At 45.1% G+C, this 21,653-nt stretch overlaps 1 protein-coding gene across 1 annotated transcript in view; it reads left to right on the top strand.

Moving 5' to 3' along the window:
• AGXT (alanine--glyoxylate aminotransferase) overlaps positions 1–21,653 on the top strand; it is a 103,075-nt gene that overhangs the window by 28,336 nt on the left and 53,086 nt on the right. Inside the window, exon 2 of the mRNA XM_063915777.1 lies at positions 8,435–8,627. Within this exon, the coding sequence (XP_063771847.1) occupies positions 8,435–8,627 (193 nt within the window). The remainder of the gene's footprint in view (positions 1–8,434; positions 8,628–21,653) is intronic.

Raw genomic sequence — 21,653 nt, 5'->3', positions numbered from 1 at the left:
GGCGTGTATCCTTCTTTCAAGATACAGAAAGTTGGGAGGTATGACCATGTATAATACAAGTGCACAGTCTGGAACCTGATCATTAGAGGAAGGAGTAGGCCCTCAGGCAGTGGGGCCCACTGGTGGTTTCCCTGGTACCCCTGTGGGCCAGTCCGACCCTGCTCACTAGCATCTGACGTGGAAAACCACAAGAAGTGTATCAGCGGCTGCGAGCAGATCACTGTACCAACACTTACCACCTTGCTGTCAGTGAGGAGAGTCTGAGTCAGCCGTGAGTAACTGTGAGTAAAGGGGCCTGTGGGACTGAGCAAGACGGGGGAGCCAACAGTGTCTTGCAGCCTAGTCGGTCTTTTTGCTTAACCCCTGCATACGTACTGATCCTTTGGGACTATTTACTATGCAAGTATAATACCATAATTGTGTGGACATTATGGGGGTAATTCCAAGTTGATCGCAGCAGGATTTTTGATAGCAATTGGGCAAAACCATGTGCACTGCAGGGGAGGCAGATATAACATGTGCAGAAAGAGTTAGATTTGAGTGGGTTATTTTATTTCTGTGCAGGGTAAATACTGGCTGCTTTATTTTTACACTGCAAATTAGATTGCAGATTGAACACACCACACCCAAATCTAACTCTCTCTGCACATGTTATATCTGCCCCCCCACCCCCCCTGCAGTGCACATGGTTTTGCCCACTTGCTAACAAAAATCCTGCTGCGATCAACTTGGAATTACCCCCCTATATATCTAATATTTCCTACAAAGATATATGAGGATAATGGTAACATTGTGTGTTTTTATTGACACATATTTTTTCTCTAACGTCCTAGTGGATGCTGGGTACTCCGTAAGGACCATGGGGAATAGACGGGCTCCGCAGGAGACAGGGCACTTTAAGAAAGAATTTGGATACTGGTGTGCTCTGGCTCCTCCCTCTATGTCCCTCCTCCAGACCTCAGTTTGAATCTGTGCCCGGACAAGCTAGGTGCTACTTAGTGAGCTCTCCTGAGCTTGCTATAAGAAAGTATTTTGTTAGTTTTTTTTATTTTCAGAGAGATCTGCTGGCAACTGACTCTCTGCAGCGTGAGACTAAGGGGAGAGAAGCAGCCCTACTCACTGAAGATAGGTCCTGCGTCTTAGGCTACTGGACACCATTAGCTCCAGAGGGATCGTACACAGGATCTCACCCTTTGTCGTCCGATCCCGGAGCCGCGCCGCCGTCCCCCTCGCAGAGCCGGAAGACAGAAGCCGGTGAAAGAAGCAAGTAGACTTCGAAATCGGCAGCAGGAGACTCCAGTCTTCACATGAGGTAGCGCACAGCACTGCAGCTGTGCGCCATTGCTCCCCCATTAAACCCACATACTCCGGTCACTGTAGGGTACAGGGCGCAGGGGGGGGGGGGGGGGGGGGCGGCACCCTGGGCAGCAATTAGAGACCTCTTTGGCAAAAGTTTGCATAAGGGCCCTCATTCCGAGTTGTTCGCTCGGTATTTTTCATCGCATCGCAGTGAGAATTCTCTTAGTGCGCATGCGTAATGTTCGCACTGCGCATGCGTCAAGTAACTTTACTAAGAAGAAAGTAATTTTACTCACGGCTTTTTCGTCGCTCCGGAGAACGCATTGTGATTGACAGGAAATGGGTGTTACTGGGCGGATGTACGGCGTTTTAGGGGCGTGTGGCAGGAAACGCTACCGTTTCCGGAAAAAACGCAGGCGTGTCTGGAGAAACGGTGGGAGTGCTTGGGCGAACGCTGGGTGTGTTTATGACGTCAGCCGGGACCGAAAAGCACTGAATTGATCGCACAGGCAGAGTAAGTCTGGAGTTACTCAGAAACTGCTAACTCGGTTTTGATCGCAATATTGCGAATACATCGGTCGCACATTTAAGATGTTTAGATTCACTCCCAGTAGGCGGCGGCTTAGCGTGTGTAACTCTGCTATAATCGCCTTGCGAGCGAACAACTCGGAATGAGGGCCAATATACAGTTGGGCACTGTATATATGTATGAGCCCCCGCCAAAATTGTACATGAAAGCGGGACAGAGGCCCGCCGTCGAGGGGGCGGGGCTTCTTCCTCAGCACTCACCAGCGCCATGTTTTTTCTCCACAGCACCGCTGAGAGGAAGCTCCCCAGTCTCTCCCCTGCAGTTACACGGTAGAGGAGGGTAAAAAGAGGGGGGGGGGCACATAATTAGGCGCAAAAATCAATATAAACAGCAGCTACTGGGTTAACATTAAGTTACTGTGTTATTCCTGGGTTAATAGCGCTGGGGTGTGTGCTGGCATACTCTCTCTCTGTCTCTCCAAAGGGCCTTATGGGGGAATTGTCTTCAGATGAGCATTCCCCGAGTGTGTGGTGTGTCGGTACGTGTGTGTCGACATGTCTGAGGTAAAAGGGTCCCCTAAGGAGGAGATAGAGCAAATATGTGTGTGAGGGTGTCTCCGTCGACAACGCCGACACCTGTTTGGATATGTGTAATTAAGTGCTAAGGTGAATTTATTGCACAAAAGATTAGAGAACAGACAGGGAATCTACCCATGTCTGCCCCTATGTCGCAGAGACCTTCAGAGTCTCTCCAAGCTCACTATCCAAAATAATAGACACTGATATCGACACGGAGTTTGACTCCAGTGTCGACTACGATAATGCAAAGTTACAGCCAAAATGGCAGAAAAGTATTCAATATATGATTATTGTAATAAAAGATGATTTGCATATCACTGATGACTCATCTGTCCCTGACACAAGGGTACACATGTTTAAGGGGAAGAAAGCTGAGGTAAATTTCCCTCCTCTCATGATGAAAAAGAGCGGGAATCTCCAGACAAGAGACTGCAGTTTCCCTCAAAGAATTCTCAGGCAGTATCCTTTCCCCACTAGGGCCAGGATAGGATGGGAATCTTCCCCTAGGGTGTCACGTTTGCCCAAAAGGTAGCCCTGATGTAACAGCTATTCTCAGGGATCCTGCAGATAGCGTGCACATTCTGGTACACTACTCAGACCGGCGATTGTGTCGGCATGGGTTTATAGTGCTGTGGCAGCGTGGACAGGTACCTTATCAGCAGAGATTGAGACCCTAGTATGTAGATATATATATATATATATATATATATATATATATTAAAGATGCTGTCTTAAGATATTATATATATATATATATATATATATATATATATATATAAAACATGCCCAAAGAGACACAAGTATACTGGGTCCTAGAGTCAAAGCTATGTCGATTTCTGCTTGACGTGTCCTGTAGAATATGCAATGGACAGATGATGCCGACTTAAGAGGCATATGGAAGGCTGAGGATTGTGTGGAGAAGAGTTCTCGGACCTGGTCTCCACAGCTATAGCTGGTAATTCTGATATTTTGCCTTATATTCCTGCACAGCCTAGGAAAGCACGACATTATCAAATGCAGCCTTTCGAACAAAGAAACAAGAAAGTCCGAGGTGCGTCCTTTCTTGCCAGAGGCGAGGGCAGAGGAAAGAAGCTGCATAACACAGCTAGTTCCCAGGAACAGAAGTCCTCCCCGGCCTCTACAAAAATCCACCGCATGTCGCTGGGGCTCCACAGGCGGAGCTAGGCCTGGTGGGGGCACGCCTTCGTAAGTTCAGCCACAAGTGGGTTCACTCCCTGTTAGATCCCTGGGCAATAGATATTGTGTCTCAGGGATACAAGCTGGACTTTGAGAAGATGCCCCCTCACCGACGGCCCTGCCGGCTTCCCCCCACAGAGAAGGAAACAGTGTTAACTGCAATTCACAAATTGTATCTTCAACAGGTGGTGGTCAAGGTTCCCCTCCTTCAACAAGCAGGGGGTTATTATTCGACCATGCGGTAGTCCCGAAACCGGACGGTTCGGTCAGACCCATATTGAATTTAAAATCCCTGAACATATACCTGAAAAGATTCAAGTTCAAGATGGAATCGCTAAGAGCGGTCATTGCAAGCCTGAAAGGGGGAGATTTTATGGTGACTCGGGACATAAAGGATGCATACCTTCATGTCCCCATTTATCTCTCTCATCAGGCGTACCTCAGAATTGCGGTACGGGATTGTCATTACCAATTTCAGACGTTGCCGTTTGGTTTCTCCACGGCCTCGAGAATGTTCACCAAGGTAATGGCGGAAATGATGGTGCTCCTGCGGAAGCAAGATGTCACTATTATCACGTACTTGGACGATCTCCTCATAAAAGCGAGATCAAGAGAGCAGTGGCTGAACAGCGTATCACTTTCTCTGGAAGTGTAACGGCAACACGGCTGGATTCTATATATTCCAAAGTCGCAGTTGGTTCCTACAGCTCATCTGCCTCTCCTAGGCATGACCCTAGACACAGACCAGAAAAGGGTTTATCTCCCGATAGAGAGAGCTCAGGAGCTCGTGATACTGGTCAGGAATCTATTAAAACCAAAACAGGTGTCAGTGCATCACTGCACTCGAGTCCTGGGAAGGAGGGTGGCATCATACGAGGCCATTCCCTTCGGCAGGTTCCATGCGAGGACCTTCCAATGGGACTTACTGGACAAGTGGTCCGGATCACATCTTCAGATGCATCGGTTAATCACCCTATCCCCCAGGGCCAGGGTGTCTCTCCTGTGGTGGCTGCAGAGTGCTCACCTTCTCGAAGGTCGCAGATTCGGCATTCAGGACTGGGTCCTGGTGACCACGGATGCAAGCCTTCGAGGGTGGGGGGCAGTCACATAGGGAAGAAATTTCCAAGGGCTGTGGTCAAGTCAGGAGACTTGCCTTCACATCAACATCCTGGAACTAAGGGCCATATACAACGCCCTACGTCAAGCGGAGTCCCTGCTTCGCGACCAACCGGTTCTGATTCAGTCAGACAATATCACTGCAGTGGCTCATGTAAACCGCCAAGGCGGCACAAGGAGCAGGGTGGCGATGGTAGAAGCCACCAGAATTCTTCGCTGGGCGGAGAATCACGCAAGAGCACTGTCAGCAGTGTTCATTCCGGGAGTGGACAACTGGGAAGCAGACTTCCTCAGCAGGCACGACCTCCACCCGGGAGAGTGGGGACTTCATCAAGAAGATTGCAAGGCGGTGTGAACTGCCACAGGTGGACATGATGGCATCCCGCCTCAACAAAAAGCTACAGAGATATTGCGCCAGGTCAAGAGACCCTCAGGCGATAGCTGTAGACGCACTAGTGACACCGTGGGTGTTCCAGTCGGTTTATGTATTTCCTCCTCTTCCTCTCATACCAAAGGTGCTGAGAATCATAAGAAAAAGAAGAGTGAGAACAATACTCATTGTTCCGGATTGGCCAAGAAGGACTTGGTATCCGGATCTGCAAGAAATGCTCACAGAGGACCCATGGCCTCTGCCTCTAAGACAGGACTTGTTGCAACAGGGGCCCTGTCTGTTCCAAGACTTACCGCGGCTGCGTTTGACGGCATGGCGGTTGAACGCCGGATCCTAGCAGAATTCCGGATGAGGTTATTCCTACGCTGATAAAGGCAAGGAATGACGTGACGGCTAAACATTATCACCGTATATGGCGAAAATATGTTGCTTGGTGTGAGGCCAGGAATGCCCCTACGGAGGAATTCCAGCTGGGCCGTTTCCTTCACTTCCTACAGTCGGGAGTGACTTTGGGCCTGAAATTGGGTTCCATTAAGGTCCAGATTTCGGCTCTATCCATTTTCTTTCTAAAAGAACTGGCTTCTCTTCCTGAAGTCCAGACGTTTGTAAAGGGAGTGCTGCATATTCAGCCCCCTTTTGTGCCTCCAGTGGCACCTTGGGATCTTAACGTGGTGTTGAGTTTCCTGAAGTCACACTGGTTTGAGCCACTCAAAACCGTGGAGTTAAAATTTCTCAAGTGGAAGGTGGTCATGCTATTAGCCTTGGCTTCAGCTAGGCGTGTGTCAGAATTAGCGGCTTTGTCACATAAAAGCCCCTATCTGGTTTTCCATATGGACAGGGCAGAATTGCGGACCCGTCCACAATTTCTGCCAAAAGTGGTGTCATCCTTTCATATGAACCAACCTATTGTGGTGCCTGTGGCTACTCGTGACTTGGAGGATTCCGAGTTACTAGATGTGGTCAGGGCTTTGAAGGTTTATGTAGCCAGAACGGCTAGGGTCAGGAAAACAGAATCTTTGTTTATCCTGTATGCTTCCCACAAGCTTGGGGCGCCTGCTTCAAAGCAAACTATTGCTCGCTGGATCTGTAACACGATTCAGCAGGCTCATTCTGCGGCTGGGTTGCCGCTGTCTAAATCAGTTAAGGCCCATTCCACAAGGAAGGTGGGCTCTTCTTGGGCGGCTACCCGAGGGGTCTCGGCATTACAGCTTTGCCATGCGGCTACTTGGTCAGGTTCAAACTCCTTTGCAAAGTTCTACAAGTTTGATACCCTGGCTGAGGAGGACCTTGTGTTTGCTCATTCGGTGCTGCAGAGTCATCCGCACTCTCCCGCCCGTTTAGGAGCTTTGGTATAATCCCCATGGTCCTTACGGAGTCCCCAGCATCCACTAGGACGTTAGAGAAAATAAGATTTTACTTACCGGTAAATCTATTTCTCGTAGTCCGTAGTGGATGCTGGGCGCCCGTCCCAAGTGCGGACTTCTTCTGCAATACTTGTATATAGTTATTGCTTAAATAAGGGTTATGTTGGTTGCATCAGGGTTGATCTGATGCTCCGCTGTTGTTCATACTGTTAACTGGGTAAGTTTATCACGAGTTATACGGTGTGATTGGTGTGGCTGGTATGAGTCTTACCCTGGATTCCAAAATCCTTTCCTTGTACTGTCAGCTCTTCCGTGCACAGTTTCCCTAACTGAGGTCTGGAGGAGGGACATAGAGGGAGGAGCCAGAGCACACCAGTATCCAAATTCTTTCTTAAAGTGCCCTGTCTCCTGCGGAGCCCGTCTATTCCCCATGGTCCTTACGGAGTCCCCAGCATTCACTACGGACTACGAGAAATAGATTTACCGGTAAGTAAAATCTTATTATCTGTTACATTTTTATTAAGTGACATTTAAATGGTTACAAGAGAAGCATTACATTTTTTATACAGTCTATAATATGTCTAAGTATCTCCGGAGATAAAATAGTTTCTATTGTGTTATTTGAATAAATTGTTTTGTATTACACCTTCGTGTTGTCAGACTCTAAAATTGCCTTTGCACCATTGGGGTTTTTTCTTTTGTAAGCTTTTGCATGCCTTTTATTACTTATATTTGCTATGTTTATCTGTACTTGTATGGCACTGTCCTACTAATAATTGGTATGTTATTCAGTATAATCAGAATGCTATGTCATTACTACAACCCTTATTAATATACTGCATATACTATGAAACAAGGCTCTATGTAACAAATAAACAATGCCCATATGTTTTAATATAGTACCAACCAGTCAGTTCCTGTTATTTTTCAGACATACAGTATGGGGTCTATGTACTAAACCTTGGAGAGAGAGAGAAAGTATAATAAAATAAATTACCAACTAACCGGCTCCTGTTATTTTTAAATAAAGCCGGTAATATGACAGGAGCTGATTGGCCGGTATTTCATCTCTCTCCACTTTATCTCTCCCCATGGCTTAGTAAATAGATCCCATAGCCTGTAAAATGACAGGAGCTGATTGCTTGGTTCTTTATCTCTCTCCAAGCTTTGATAAATCTCCCCCTCAGAATGATAGGAATGGTGATGTGTGCCTAGTGACTTATTGTCCAATGGTTCCCAAACTTTCTTGAATCACGGTGCCCTAGAGTATCAGCATTTTTTCACGGCACCCCTAGGATAAAAGATTTTTTATTGATAATTTTTTTCCTTCCAAATTTAAGTAAATTGTGACAACCTGTCATCCTAAAGGGCCCCATACACTTATCCGACCGCATGTCGGAGGCGATCGCAGGCGACGACCCCGACAGCCTCCCGGGGGGGGCAGGATCGCCCAAGATACATCGGATGCTTTCCTTTTGCATTCCGATGTATTTTGGGCGATCCCAGCCATGCCCCCAGGTCAGACCTGATTGAATGTGCTGCATATTCAATCTGGGAGATCCGATCTGATGCTCACGGGAACGCACATCGGATCGGAAACATCTAAAAAATGTCCGATTTCATCCGCTATATCGGGCCGAATGACTGAAATCAGATGAAATCGGGGATTGTCGCTCCAGTGTATGGGGCCCTTTAGATTCAGCTATGTCTTGGTGTACAGTTGTGCTTCTGTTTGACACGTTTTATGATTATCCGCCACTAGCACTGGTTTTGCCTGTCATTTTGACCATAAATGATTTGTTTTGGTCCTGGTCTACAAACCCGCAGCACCCCAGGGTGCCTAGGCACACAGTTTAAGAACCACTGTCATAGTCACTAGAATAGAACCATGTCTGGAGGCTGTACAATGTATCATTATGTGTGCACCATAATTACACACTGTATTACTCCTCTCCTGCAGATAATGGACGACATTAAACTTGGAATACAGTATGCCTTCCAGACACAGAACAACCTGACACTGGCTGTGAGCGGCTCCGGACACTGTGCCATGGAGGCGGCTTTTTTTAACGTGGTGGAGAAAGGCGACGTAGTGCTTGTTGCTGCAAAAGGCATTTGGGGGGAGAGAGCTGCTGATATTGCTGAAAGAATAGGTAAGGACGGAGAGCCAGTGCATCACATCACCTATGTACAGCCTGGGAGCTGTAATACATGTCCAGTGTAAGGACGGAGAGCCAGGGCGTCACATCACCTATGTACAGCCTGGGAGCTGTAATACATTTGCAGTGTAAGGACGGAGACAGGGCCGGTTCCAGCGCTTTTTGTGCCCCGGGCGGGAAATAGGGGCATGGCTTCATACAGGGGGCGTGGTCAGTTACGCCCCCTGTTCAGTAGAGTAGCGCCGCTGAAGGACCTTTGCTGTGTGGTGCGAGATGACGCTATGCATCTAGTTCCCTTCACAGAGGGCAGCGGGACACAGCGGGCAGCTGGGGGCAGTAGCGGCGGGTAGCTGGGGGCAGTAGTGGATCTTGCCATGGTGTGGCGCCCTCCGGATGGCGCCGGCGCCCTCCAGAAGGCAGCGCCCCGGGCAAAAGTCCTGCTTGCCCGTGACAAGATCCGCTACTGGACGGAGAGCCAGTGCGTCACATCACCTATGTACAGCCTGGGAGCTGTAAAAAATGCCCAGTGCAAGGACAGAGAGCCAGTGCATCACATCACCTACATACAGCCTAGGAGCTGTAAAACATGTCCAGTGTAAGGACGGAGAGCCAGTGCATCACATCACCTATGTACAGCCTGGGAGCTGTTTAACATGTCCAGTGTAAGGACGGAGAGCCAGTGCGTCACATCACCTATGTACAGCCTGGGAGCTGTAATACATGTCCAGTGTAAGGACGGAGAGCCAGTGCATCACATCACCTATGTACAGCCTGGGAGCTGTTTAACATGCCCAGTGTAAGGACGGAGAGCCAGTGCGTCACATCACCTATATATATCCTGGGAGCTGTAATACATGTCCAGTGTAAGGACGGAGAGCCAGTGCGTCACATCACCTATGTACAGCCTGGGAGCTGTAATACATGTCCAGTGTAAGGACGGAGAGCCAGTGCATCACATCACCTATGTACAGCCTGGGAGCTGTTTAACATGCCCAGTGTAAGGACGGAGAGCCAGTGCGTCACATCACCTATATATATCCTGGGAGCTGTAATACATGTCCAGTGTAAGGACGGAGAGCCAGTGCGTCACATCACCTATGTACAGCCTGGGAGCTGTAATACATGTCCAGTGTAAGGACGGAGAGCCAGTGCATCACATCACCTATGTACAGCCTGGGAGCTGTTTAACATGCCCAGTGTAAGGACGGAGAGCCAGTGCGTCACATCACCTATATATATCCTGGGAGCTGTAATACATGTCCAGTGTAAGGACGGAGAGCCAGTGCGTCACATCACCTATGTACAGCCTGGGAGCTGTAATACATGTCCAGTGTAAGGACGGAGAGCCAGTGCATCACATCACCTATGTACAGCCTGGGAGCTGTAAAACATGTCCAGTGTACTGTAAGGACGGAGAGCCAGTGCGTCACATCACCTATATACAGCCTGGGAGCTGTAAAACATGTCCAGTGTAAGGACTGATAGCCAGTGCATCACATCACCTATGTACAGCCTGGGAGCTGTAATACATGCCCAGTGTAAGGACGGAGAGCCAGTGCATCACATCACCTATGTACAGCCTGGGAGCTGTAATACATGCCCAGTGTAAGGACGGAGAGCCAGTGCGTCACATCACCTATATACAGCCTGGGAGCTGTAAAACATGTCCAGTGTAAGGACGGAGAGCCAGTGCGTCACATCACCTATATACAGCCTGGGAGCTGTAAAACATGTCCAGTGTAAGGACGGAGAGCCAGTGCGTCACATCACCTAGTATATACAGCCTGGGAGCTGTAATACATGTCCAGTGTAAGGACGGAGAGCCAGTGCATCACATCACCTATGTACAGCCTGGGAGCTGTAATACATGTCCAGTGTAAGGACGGAGAGCCAGTGCATCACATCACCTATGTACAGCCTGGGAGCTGTAATACATGTCCAGTGTAAGGACGGAGAGCCAGTGCATCACATCACCTATATACAGCCTGGGAGCTGTAATACATGTTCAGTGTAAGGACGGAGAGCCAGTGCGTCACATCACCTATATACAGCCTGGGAGCTGTAATACATGTCCAGTGTAAGGACGGAGAGCCAGTGCGTCACATCACCTACATACAGCCTGGGAGCTGTAATACATGTCCAGTGTTTCATGCACAAAAAGAAACATTTTTCTTTTTCACGTCATGCGAGGGATTGCCCCAATTCCCATCTCTGCTGATGCTTTGTTTATTTCTTAAATTAAATTAAATTAAACAAACAAACATAAGCTAACCAAATATTTGGCCATGTCCAATAATTTTTAAAGTATATCACAATTCGTACTTAATGATATATCACATATCCATTACACAGATACACTTATTATCCTACTTATCAATTATTGTTTGCTATATATCCCTCGAACACAACCATTTTTTGGTATGTACCCACAAATAAGAAGTACCCTCCAAATATATGCAACCGGGGACCGCAACAGATACTGGAGATACAGCATGTGCTGCAGCCTCCCATCTTTACTTGCAAAAGCAGCCCCCATAGGCTTCTATGGGGACTGCTTCTTAGCTGAATTTACCTGCTTGGCCATGGTAGTTAATGCCATCTGAAGATGCAATTATCACATTGTAACCTATAAGCTACATATCACAAAAAGTATCTGAGAGGGATCTGGCCTGTTGGATCCTTCTCCGACACTCTATACTCGGCAATGTACAGCCCGGCATGCTTTACACTGACGGTGACTATGAGTGCCAAGGTAAATTGTCACCTCCAACCCATCAGGAAACAGCTGTTTATATTAGCCGCTGATTTGCAAATAAAGCCCTTAATATTGCAAACCTTAGAGACTTCATATGATCCCGTTGAACCCTACTGGATCCTGCGGCTGGAGCGGGACAGCGGTGTCGGTGAGGAGCCTCCTGGACCCTGCGGCTGGAGCGGGATGGCGGCAGTGAGAGCCTTCTTTGACCCTCCTCTCCGGCCAGCGGCTCTGGGAGCATGGGCGGGAATGGCGCAGGCTGCCTGTAGTGGCTCTGGGTGCGCAGCTGGGTACGGCGTTGGCGTGTGACGTCATGACCCACGTGAAGTCCGCACCCACCACGCCCAGCCAGGATTCTGCCTTCTAGGCTGCAGCCTGATCAGCCTATTGGTTGATCAGGCCCTGTGTGCAGGGTAAAAACTTAACCTTTACACTGCAATTTAGATTCAGTTTGAACACACCCCATTTAAATCTAACTCTCTGCACATGTTACATCTGCCCCCCCCCCCCCCCTCCCCCCCTCTGCAGTGCAGCATGGATTTACCCAATTGCTTACTTTTTTGGTTTGCTAACAAACCTGAATAAGGTCCAGCATATGATTCAGACATCAGACACAGCAGCACGGAACCACATTGCTCCACAGCAATACAAACCTCCTTCAGAGTCACATGTGACAGATATCAAAAATCATTACTTTATTATTCATTTCAAAGCTCTGATGGTCTCATCCAAAACCTGTAATAACCTTAGTATGAGCATCTGGTGCCTTACCAACACATATTTTATGGTTGGGAACAAGGATATTAACATTGTGGCACCACTGTAATATTCATTACTATCAAATTCTATTTTAAAGGCATTTTCCACCTTTACTGGGCTTCAATGCTTTTGCTTTCACCAGCCCCCCCCCCCCCCCCTTCCCCCGCCCCTGCTGCTTTTACTAAGTCCATGAGTTTATCATTCCAGGCCTCTTTCTGTACAATGTTCGTGTATTTATACTGTATCATCATGCAGATATTCTTTTTGTACATTGCCCATGGATATAACACAAGGCTTTCCCTGAATACTAAATGCTTCAAGCTTAAATTAGTGAGAAACATATTTGACTACTTCTGGACCTGGAGGGGAGATCCAAAACTCAATACTCATCTTTCATGTCCCTGTCCTCATACAATGCAATGCCCATATGGCACAGCAGGGGGGAGGGGTCATCAAGGCTTTGCGCTCTTTAGAAGGAGAAGTGGGATCCGTAAGTATTGTCCACTCTCCCAGGAGCCCAAACGTTACAGGGCCAAGGCAAGTATGGGGAAAAAATTGTTAGGTCAGTTAGGTCATGTGTGGACGATGGAATAGCCATGGTTCTATGACCCGATTTTGCACTTTTGTATACATTTCCTTTTGCACTGTATTAATGTGCTGCTTGTCCTGCTGTAACTTTTCAATCTCTTTTATGTATTTGTTTTTTTTTTGCTTTTTACTTTTATAAAATTGTAGTAAATAGTGAATTTATCAATATGCAGCAATAGAAAGATTTTCTGTTGCCACCAGAGGCGTAACTATGGTTTTTGGAGCCCTGGGCAAGATCAATAATGTCATCTTTCTCTTACGTACCACTGGTATCTTTACATCATTTTTCAAGCACACACACCCTTCCGCGTTTCATGACAGGCGTGTCTGCACTTTCCTTACACTTTCTTTCCTCACACAACATATTAGCCCCTCTTCCATTAGACTTAACTTTCCATTCCAGCCCTCCACAGACACTGTACCAAGCCGCAGAGATAAAATTGAGTGAGAAAGGACCAACCAATCAGCTCCTAACTGTCATTTTTCAAACACAGGAGTCTATTTACTAAGTATTGGATGTCTTTCTACCATTGCATCTTGGATGTAGGCCTAGCCTCATGATACTCAGGGTCTGAGTCAGGGGTGCATGTAATGTTGATGCTAGATGCAGTGGAATTATTTTTTGTGACTGCACATGCACCAGAGCCACACTAAGGGAATGGTTAGCAATAATGCATGCCAGAGGAACTATTGGCCAAGTGAGTGACAGGTAGTCAGTGTTTTGGGGAAGTAACGGGGTGGCTTTTTCTGGATGTTCCTTAGTCAGACACTGAGAATCTTTCCACAGCTGGAGAGGCCCTGGCGTCTTAGGAGAGATGCTCAATCTGAGACATTACAGGGGTGCTTAGAGGTCCGATGTTTCCCCTTACGTGCGTGTGCAGCGAATGTGAAACACTGGCAGAGGGTGTCTCTGTGCACAAGATGGTGTCTGAGTGATTTTGTACACAGCGGACTTGCAGAAATATGCTAATGAGTCATGCAACTGTCTACAGGAGTTACCTACCTAACGTATCTATGGGGTCTATTTACTAAACCTTGGCTGGAGATAAAGTGGAAGGCGATAAAGCACCAGCCAATCAGTTCCTAAGTGCCATGTCAGAGGCTGGATTTGAAAAATGACAGTTATGAGCTGATTGGCTGGTGCTTTATTTCCGTCCACTTTATCTCCATTCAAGGCTTGGTAAATAGACCCCTGAGTCTGTTGACAACACAATAAACCCCACATGCTTGCTGCCTAGGTGTCAGTGTTGACTCAGAACTGTCTTTTGTTCCTCATATCCAATCATGCTGCCTGCTGTGTTACTGATCCAGACTTCATCCTAGGACGCAGTATTGGATCTTCCCTGGCACCATCGATCGGGTGTAGTATGGTATGCCGGCGGCCGGGCTCCCGGCGACCAGCATACCGGCGCCGGGAGCCCGACCGCCGGCATACCAACAGCGTGGCAAGCGCAAATGAGCCCCTTGCTATTTTATTCTCCCTCCAGGGGGGTCGTGGACCCCCACGAGGGAGAAAAAGTGTCGGTATGTCGGCTGTCGGGATTCCGGCGCCGGTATACTGTGTGCCGGGATCCCGACAGTCGGCATACTGAAGACCACCCCCATTGATCAGCTGCGTGACCCATGTGATAGTGTAAGCCGACTGCTGCAATACTTACCTAGAGGCCAGGAAATCTCTGTCCTCTGATGGAGACCCTGGCCTGTACCTCCCTCTAAATGGCGGCAACACACTTCCGTTTGGAGAAACTAAGGCCATCGCTACCCCACCCCCACATGGCAGAGACTGGTAATCAGTGACCACCTGATGCCGATCTGCATTCGGCATCGCAGGACCCTTCCTGCATGTACTGAACAGGGGCGAACACACCAACTCCAACCACATCTGAATGAGGGCCCTAGGCAAACCATGCTGCAATGCAGGGTGAGCAAACACATTGACTTTCTTTGCATGCAGGGTAAATAATGGCTGTTTCTGCTGGATAGCTTTATTTTTTACCAAAAGAAAACGTGAGGAAGAGATGGCGCAACTTGTCACTTCTAAAGACACACAAAAATGCTTACACAATATATTGTCACAATCGGAGAAATAGGTGAATCGAAGTTCACCTTCCACAGATAAGAATTCTAAAAATATAATAAAAGAACACAAAACATAGTGTATTCCAAATTGATTGATTGATGGATCTTTATTACTTCTTGGTCTCACTCACATGATACGAATGTCTAATTCACATGTAGAAATCCGTAAAACGTGACGAATCAACTTCATAAGTATGCACAAAGCATATGATCCAATTGGCACTTAGAAAAGAGAAATAAAAAATAGTGCAATCCTGTCTGTGTATATTTAAAAGGATAATTTAATAAAAACCACTCACAAACACAGACTTGATAATAACATCAAACAAGGAAGAAATTGCATGGACATCAGGGCAAGAGGAAAGCAGCCACCAGCAGCATGGGATTATAGTCACCACAAGTCCCAGTTCACTCGAGGCGTCCCCACGCTGTCAGGTCCGTTCTCCAAGTTTCCAGTCAGTCTAGCACACAAGAGTCCCCAGCTTAAGCGCTTTCGGATAATATATCCTTCTTCAGAAGCGTAGGGTACAAACGCTTTAACCTGCTTTAAATAGTGTCTTAATTTAGATGACTAATCACAGCTGTAAAGAGGAGTCCTCCCTCGGAACAAATCCGTATTGCAGGAAGTGACGTATGCGTTTCACCGGGCGGAAGTCGCGTCACCGGAAATGACGTATGCGGAACCCGGCTCATGCAGTATGCGTTCCATTCCAGCCCGTTTTCGTACATAGCTCGTTTCCAATACATAGCTCCACCCAGAGGTCCGTCAATCACCCAAAACATAAAACAAACATAGCAGGGGTGACTTATAACATTACAGATTCAATATAAAAGAACTTTTAAAACCAATATAAAAGAACTTTTAAAACCAATTCCACAATCAGCTTAAACAACAATAGAAGAGATTATTAAGTAAAATTATTATAAAAACCATTTGAGTTCAAAGTCACTATTCAGTCCCGAAGGGACTAAGGTTTTTAATTTATATATCCATTTCATTTCTGTTTTAGATAATAAAATATCAATTTCTTTGTTCCGGGGGGTAGGATTAATAGTTTGAATGCCCCAAAAGGATTTAAAGTGACAGGGTTTACAGGCATGTGTCAGTTTAAAGTGCTTCGAGACAGTATGGGTATCCAGACCCTTTTTGACATTGCGGATATGTTCTGATAGTCTTATCTTTAAATTTCTACTTGTCTTTCCGACATACAGCAATCCGCAATCACACTCCAAAGCATAGATAACATTACTGGAGTTACATGTGATAAAATTCTTAATAGGATAAGTATTTCCCCCTACTGTAAATTCCTTAATTTTACTTGCGCCTTTTGTGCATTTGCACATGGCGCAAAGTCCACATCTGTAGAACCCTGTACTTCTAATGCTAGTTCTCTTGGATACCTCAATTGAACTACGGACTAACTTGTCCTTAATAGATTTTGATCTTCTATAAATAAACCTAGGTTTTGGGGGTAATATCGGGCCTAAAACTGGATCTTTCGTGAGCACCATCCAGTGTTTTTTCATGATGAATTCAATTTCCCTATACTGTGAATTAAAATCAGTGATGAAAGACCACTGGAAATCATTCTCTCTAGGTGCCTTCTGATTAATCCCTTGTACTAAATCTCTCCTATCCACAGTCTTTATTCTCTCCTGAGCTTTAGTTAAGCTATCTTTGCTGTAGCCTTTCTCAATAAACCGTTCACATAATTCACCCATTTGTACCTCACAAATACTAGAGTCAGTGCAATTCCGTTTTACTCTTAATAGTTGGCTATACGGAATCCCGTCTAACCAATGATCGTGGTGTTGGCTAGTCTTTTCAATAAACCCATTCGAATCGGTGGGTTTCCGATATAATTTCGTATTCAGTGAACCATTTGCTATGTATATACAAAGATCCAAATACATTATTTCCTTCTGACTTATAGTAGTGGTTAATCTAATATTAAATGGGTTATTATTAAGTTCTTCAATAAAAACATCCAAATCCTACAGATACCCATTCCATACGAATAACAGGTCATCTATGTAGCGACGCCAGAGCACCAGGCCCGCCCCGAGCCGCTCTCCATTCCAGACTGCCTTCTCCTCCCAATAGGCCATGAAGAGGTTGGCATAGCTCGGGGCGAACCTGGTGCCCATAGCAGTCCCCACACGCTAAAGGTAATAGTTACCATTAAAGACAAAGTAATTATTCCTTAGGATAAACCTAATGCCTTCCAAAATGAAAGTCTTTAGATCAGAGGAATAGTCAGATAGTTCTAAGAAAAACGACACGGCCTCAATGCCTTTGTCTTCTTCTATAATAGTATAGAGAGTAGACACATCTGAACTTACAAGAACATAGTTCTCTTCCCACTTCAGACCGTCCAAAATGGTTAGAAGTTGTCCTGTGTCTTTTAGATAAGATTTTGTACATTTAACCAAGGGCTGTAAATAATAATCTAACAACATGGAGAGATTGGAGGTGATGCTGTTCACCCCAGACACTATGGGTCTGCCTGGAGGACAGACCGGATTTTTATGAATCTTAGGTAAACAATAAATGGTAGGAATTGTGGGATGTTCGATGTTTATAAAATCAAACTCATCCTTAGTTATAACTCCCTTCGATAAACCTTCTGTTGTCCATTTATGTAATGATTCACTGATTTTTAAGGTGGGGTCTGTCTTAATTTTTGAATAAGTGATCCCATCACCGAGTTGTCGCTCCAACTCTGCTATGTAGTCTACCTTATCCATCAAGACTAGACCCCCACCCTTGTCTGCGGGTTTTATGATGATACTATCATCACTCCTAAGAGATTTTAAAGCGGACCATTCTTTTTTGGTTAGATTACATTTCCTTCGTTTTTTTCTCAACGTCTGTTCAACATCATCCAAAACAAGTTTGCTAAAGCAGTCTATAAAGCTACCTTTCGCAAATGTGGGATTAAAGGAGGATTTAGGTTTAAATTGAGAACCAGACTGAACTTCTGTACTGCCCAAATCACCACTGTTTTTACCGACAAAGAATCTCCTCAATGTAAGTTTACGTATAAACTTCTGCAAGTCCACGTAAAATTCGAAAGGCTCTAACTGGCTAGTAGGTGCGAACTTCAGTCCCCTAGTAAGTACTTTTATTTCATCTGTTGTAAGAACTTTCTTACTTAAATTAAATATCTTTACAGTATTGACCTTGGGAATATTAACTTTCTCTCTAATAAGTTTTTTCTTTTTCACACCTCCTCTTTTCCCCCTTTTTCTCCTTTTATTAATATTTTTTGGGGGACCTGAGGGTTTAATTTTATCTAAAACACCCTCCTTCTCATTGGGCCCCTGTCTAAAAAACGTGTTCTCTGTGGTTTGGCTCCCCTTTGATTCCATCTATCATACGGGGTGTCACCCTCCAGACATTCAAACTCTTCTCTCTCCCTTTGGTAGGAATCTTCTTCCCTTCTATCCGTCCTTCTAAAATTTGTTCTCCTGTAATTTTCTCTAGGATTATTCTGTGTATCTCTCCTCCATATTTTATTTGAATTATTAATCCTTTTTCCCCCTCTATATCTCACTTCCTGCCATTCATTTTGTCTATCCGGAACAGGTTCCCTATAACTATTCCTCCTATATTTATTAAATTTAGGATTGGTTTTAATAGGTGTAACACTATTATCTTTGGGGTTTTTTATTTGGTTTTTATCCCTAAGGTATTTTCTTTTCTTTCTTTCCTTAATTTCCCTTGTTTCTTTATTTAATTTTCGCAATATCTCTATTTCTGCTACTTTTACATCTTCTAAATCCAAAAAAGGGTCTAAGGTAGTTCTAAGACCAGAAATTTCATTTTCAAGACCTGTAGGTCTTTTTTTCTCTCTCTCAGTATGAGATCTATTCATTTGTGGGAACAATTATCTAAAATGGAATCCCATTCTTGTTTAAATTCCTCATTTAAAACATTAAAGGTTGGATTCTTAATTACTTTTAAACCTTTAGGGATTAATTTTTCCATCTGATAACGTTCAAGTGTGTTTATTTCCCACCACAGCCGATTTTCTTTAATCAAGGCTGTGTCTAAATTGTGTAGGATTGATGATAAATCCTCATCACATAAATTGGTGTCTGAACCATCCTCAACAAATAATTCATCAAAAAGATCTCTTCTGTTGTCTCTAAACGTGAACATAATAGCAGCAGTACTAGATCAAGGTGAAAAATGGACTAGCAGAAAAAGAAAAGAGATCTTTCTTGCGCTTTTATCAAGTGTCAGCCTCTCGTCCCACACAAAGAAACCTTCACCGTGGTTTCACCTCAAGAATATACACCAAAAGAAAACGTGAGGAAGAGATGGCGCAACTTGTCACTTCTAAAGACACACAAAAATGCTTACACAATATATTGTCACAATCGGAGAAATAGGTGAATCGAAGTTCACCTTCCACAGATAAGAATTCTAAAAATATAATAAAAGAACACAAAACATAGTGTATTCCAAATTGATTGATTGATGGATCTTTATTACTTCTTGGTCTCACTCACATGATACGAATGTCTAATTCACATGTAGAAATCCGTAAAACGTGATGAATCAACTTCATAAGTATGCACAAAGCATATGATCCAATTGGCACTTAGAAAAGAGAAATAAAAAATAGTGCAATCCTGTCTGTGTATATTTAAAAGGATAATTTAATAAAAACCACTCACAAACACAGACTTGATAATAACATCAAACAAGGAAGAAATTGCATGGACATCAGGGCAAGAGGAAAGCAGCCACCAGCAGCATGGGATTATAGTCACCGCAAGTCCCGGTTCACTCGAGGCGTCCCCACGCTGTCAGGTCCGTTCTCCAAGTTTCCAGTCAGTCCAGCACACAAGAGTCCCCAGCTTAAGCGCTTTCGGATAATATATCCTTCTTCAGAAGCGTAGGGGACAAACGCTTTAACCTGCTTTAAATAGTGTCTTAATTTAGATGACTAATCACAGCTGTAAAGAGGAGTCCTCCCTCGGAACAAATCCGTATTGCAGGAAGTGACGTATGCGTTTCACCGGGCAGAAGTCACGTCACCGGAAATGACGTATTGCGTTTCACCTATTTCTCCGATTGTGACAATATATTGTGTAAGCATTTTTGTGTGTCTTTAGAAGTGACAAGTTGCGCCATCTCTTCCTCACGTTTTCTTTTGGTGTATATATTCTTGAGGTGAAACCACAGTGAAGGTTTCTTTGTGTGGGACGAGAGGCTGACACTTGATAAAAGCGCAAGAAAGATCTCTTTTCTTTTTCAGCTTTATTTTTTACACTGCAATTTAGATAGAGAATCAGCACGCCCCTCTAAAATCTAAATCTCTCTATCCATTTTTAATCTGCCCCACCTGCAGTACAACATGGTTTTATCAAAATGAATCAGAAGATCAGGAGCTAGCTACTGCAGGCTACAGTCATCCTCCTCATCGCAGTGTATATGTAGCAGCCTTTTGCCACCTGCAGTTGACAGGTTGAAGCAAATCTGCATACACACCTACACATACAACCTATTGTTATGATTATTGGCAGAAATAATCTTCAAAATTATCTTTACAGAAACCTAGGTCCTCTCATCCCCTGGAAAAATAGATGTCGCCACAAAACAACATTGCACCTTCTTATTCTGGGAGAGAGCGAGCGATTTTAGCTGGAGCCTCTCAAATTGCAGCCAGTCCTACCTATCAATATAATATTTTACTGATAATTTCAAATTCACTGCACTACTCCCTTATACTCCTAAGGGCTGTCTGGCTCTTCTTTCAGGCCAGCTTGTATCCTCCTCGCAGCTCTGCCTCTCCCTCCTTTAGCCCACCTACCTCCTCTTCCCTACCTGCCTCCATGCTCTTCCCAGCACCACTTCCAACTAAGCCAGCCTGCCTCCCTGCTCCCTACACTTTGAGCCTTCGCATCACTGCATATTTGATGGGTGATGATTGCATACCTCCCAACATGACCCTCTCCAGGAGGGACACCATGCTCTGCTTCTGGACTTTTCTCTTCATTTATGATTACCATCACCTGTGTTGGACAGGTTAATGAATAAGAAAGGTGTTTCACTACAGGTGATGGCAATCATATATTAAGAGGGAAGTCCAGGAGCAGAGCATTGTGTCCCTCCTGGAGAGGGTCATGTTGGGAGGTATGCGATTGCTCGTCACCCTGTTTGTTTGTTTGTTTGTTTTTCCTTTGATTACGACATCACCCAGTGAACATGTCTCACCTGCCTCCCATAGCTGCACCCCTGCCCTGGCAGACCAATTACCCTGTGGTAAATTATTGCTGTTAATTGAATCCGGCCCTTAGCAATTTGCACAAATTAGTAAATAAGTTTTGTCATTTCAATTTAGCAGTTTACAGTAAATTGAGTTGTCCTGATTTTTTGGGGAAACTAGAGGCTGCAACTATTTAATTTATTCTTTATATGTTATTGAATGTTGTTTTGTAGTATTTTCAATAAACTTAGTATAAAATCCCCATTCTGGTCTCGTTGAATCATGTAACGAAATGTTCGGATACTAGGATGGATGCTGGAGTCTTGTACCGGCATGTACAGCTCTTTGTAGGGGATCGGTATGAAATACCTCCAATCAAAATACAGACGTTCAAAATCCCGACACCAATTGACCGATGGTCAAAATCCCGACAAGGTCAAAATACCGACACGGACAAAATACCGACATTTAAAATACCGACAAGGTCAAAATACCGACATGTAAAATGCCGACAGGTCAAAATACCGACATGCATTTTTTGATGTTTTTTTGTGTGTATGTCGACATAAATCAACATGGACACTATATAAAGTGTACCGCGTCCCCTCGCATGGCTCG

This window comes from Pseudophryne corroboree, chromosome 4, assembly GCF_028390025.1.
Source record: "Pseudophryne corroboree isolate aPseCor3 chromosome 4, aPseCor3.hap2, whole genome shotgun sequence".
NCBI classification, from domain to species: Eukaryota; Metazoa; Chordata; class Amphibia; order Anura; family Myobatrachidae; genus Pseudophryne; species Pseudophryne corroboree.
This window is presented reverse-complemented; position numbering and strand designations above follow the sequence as displayed.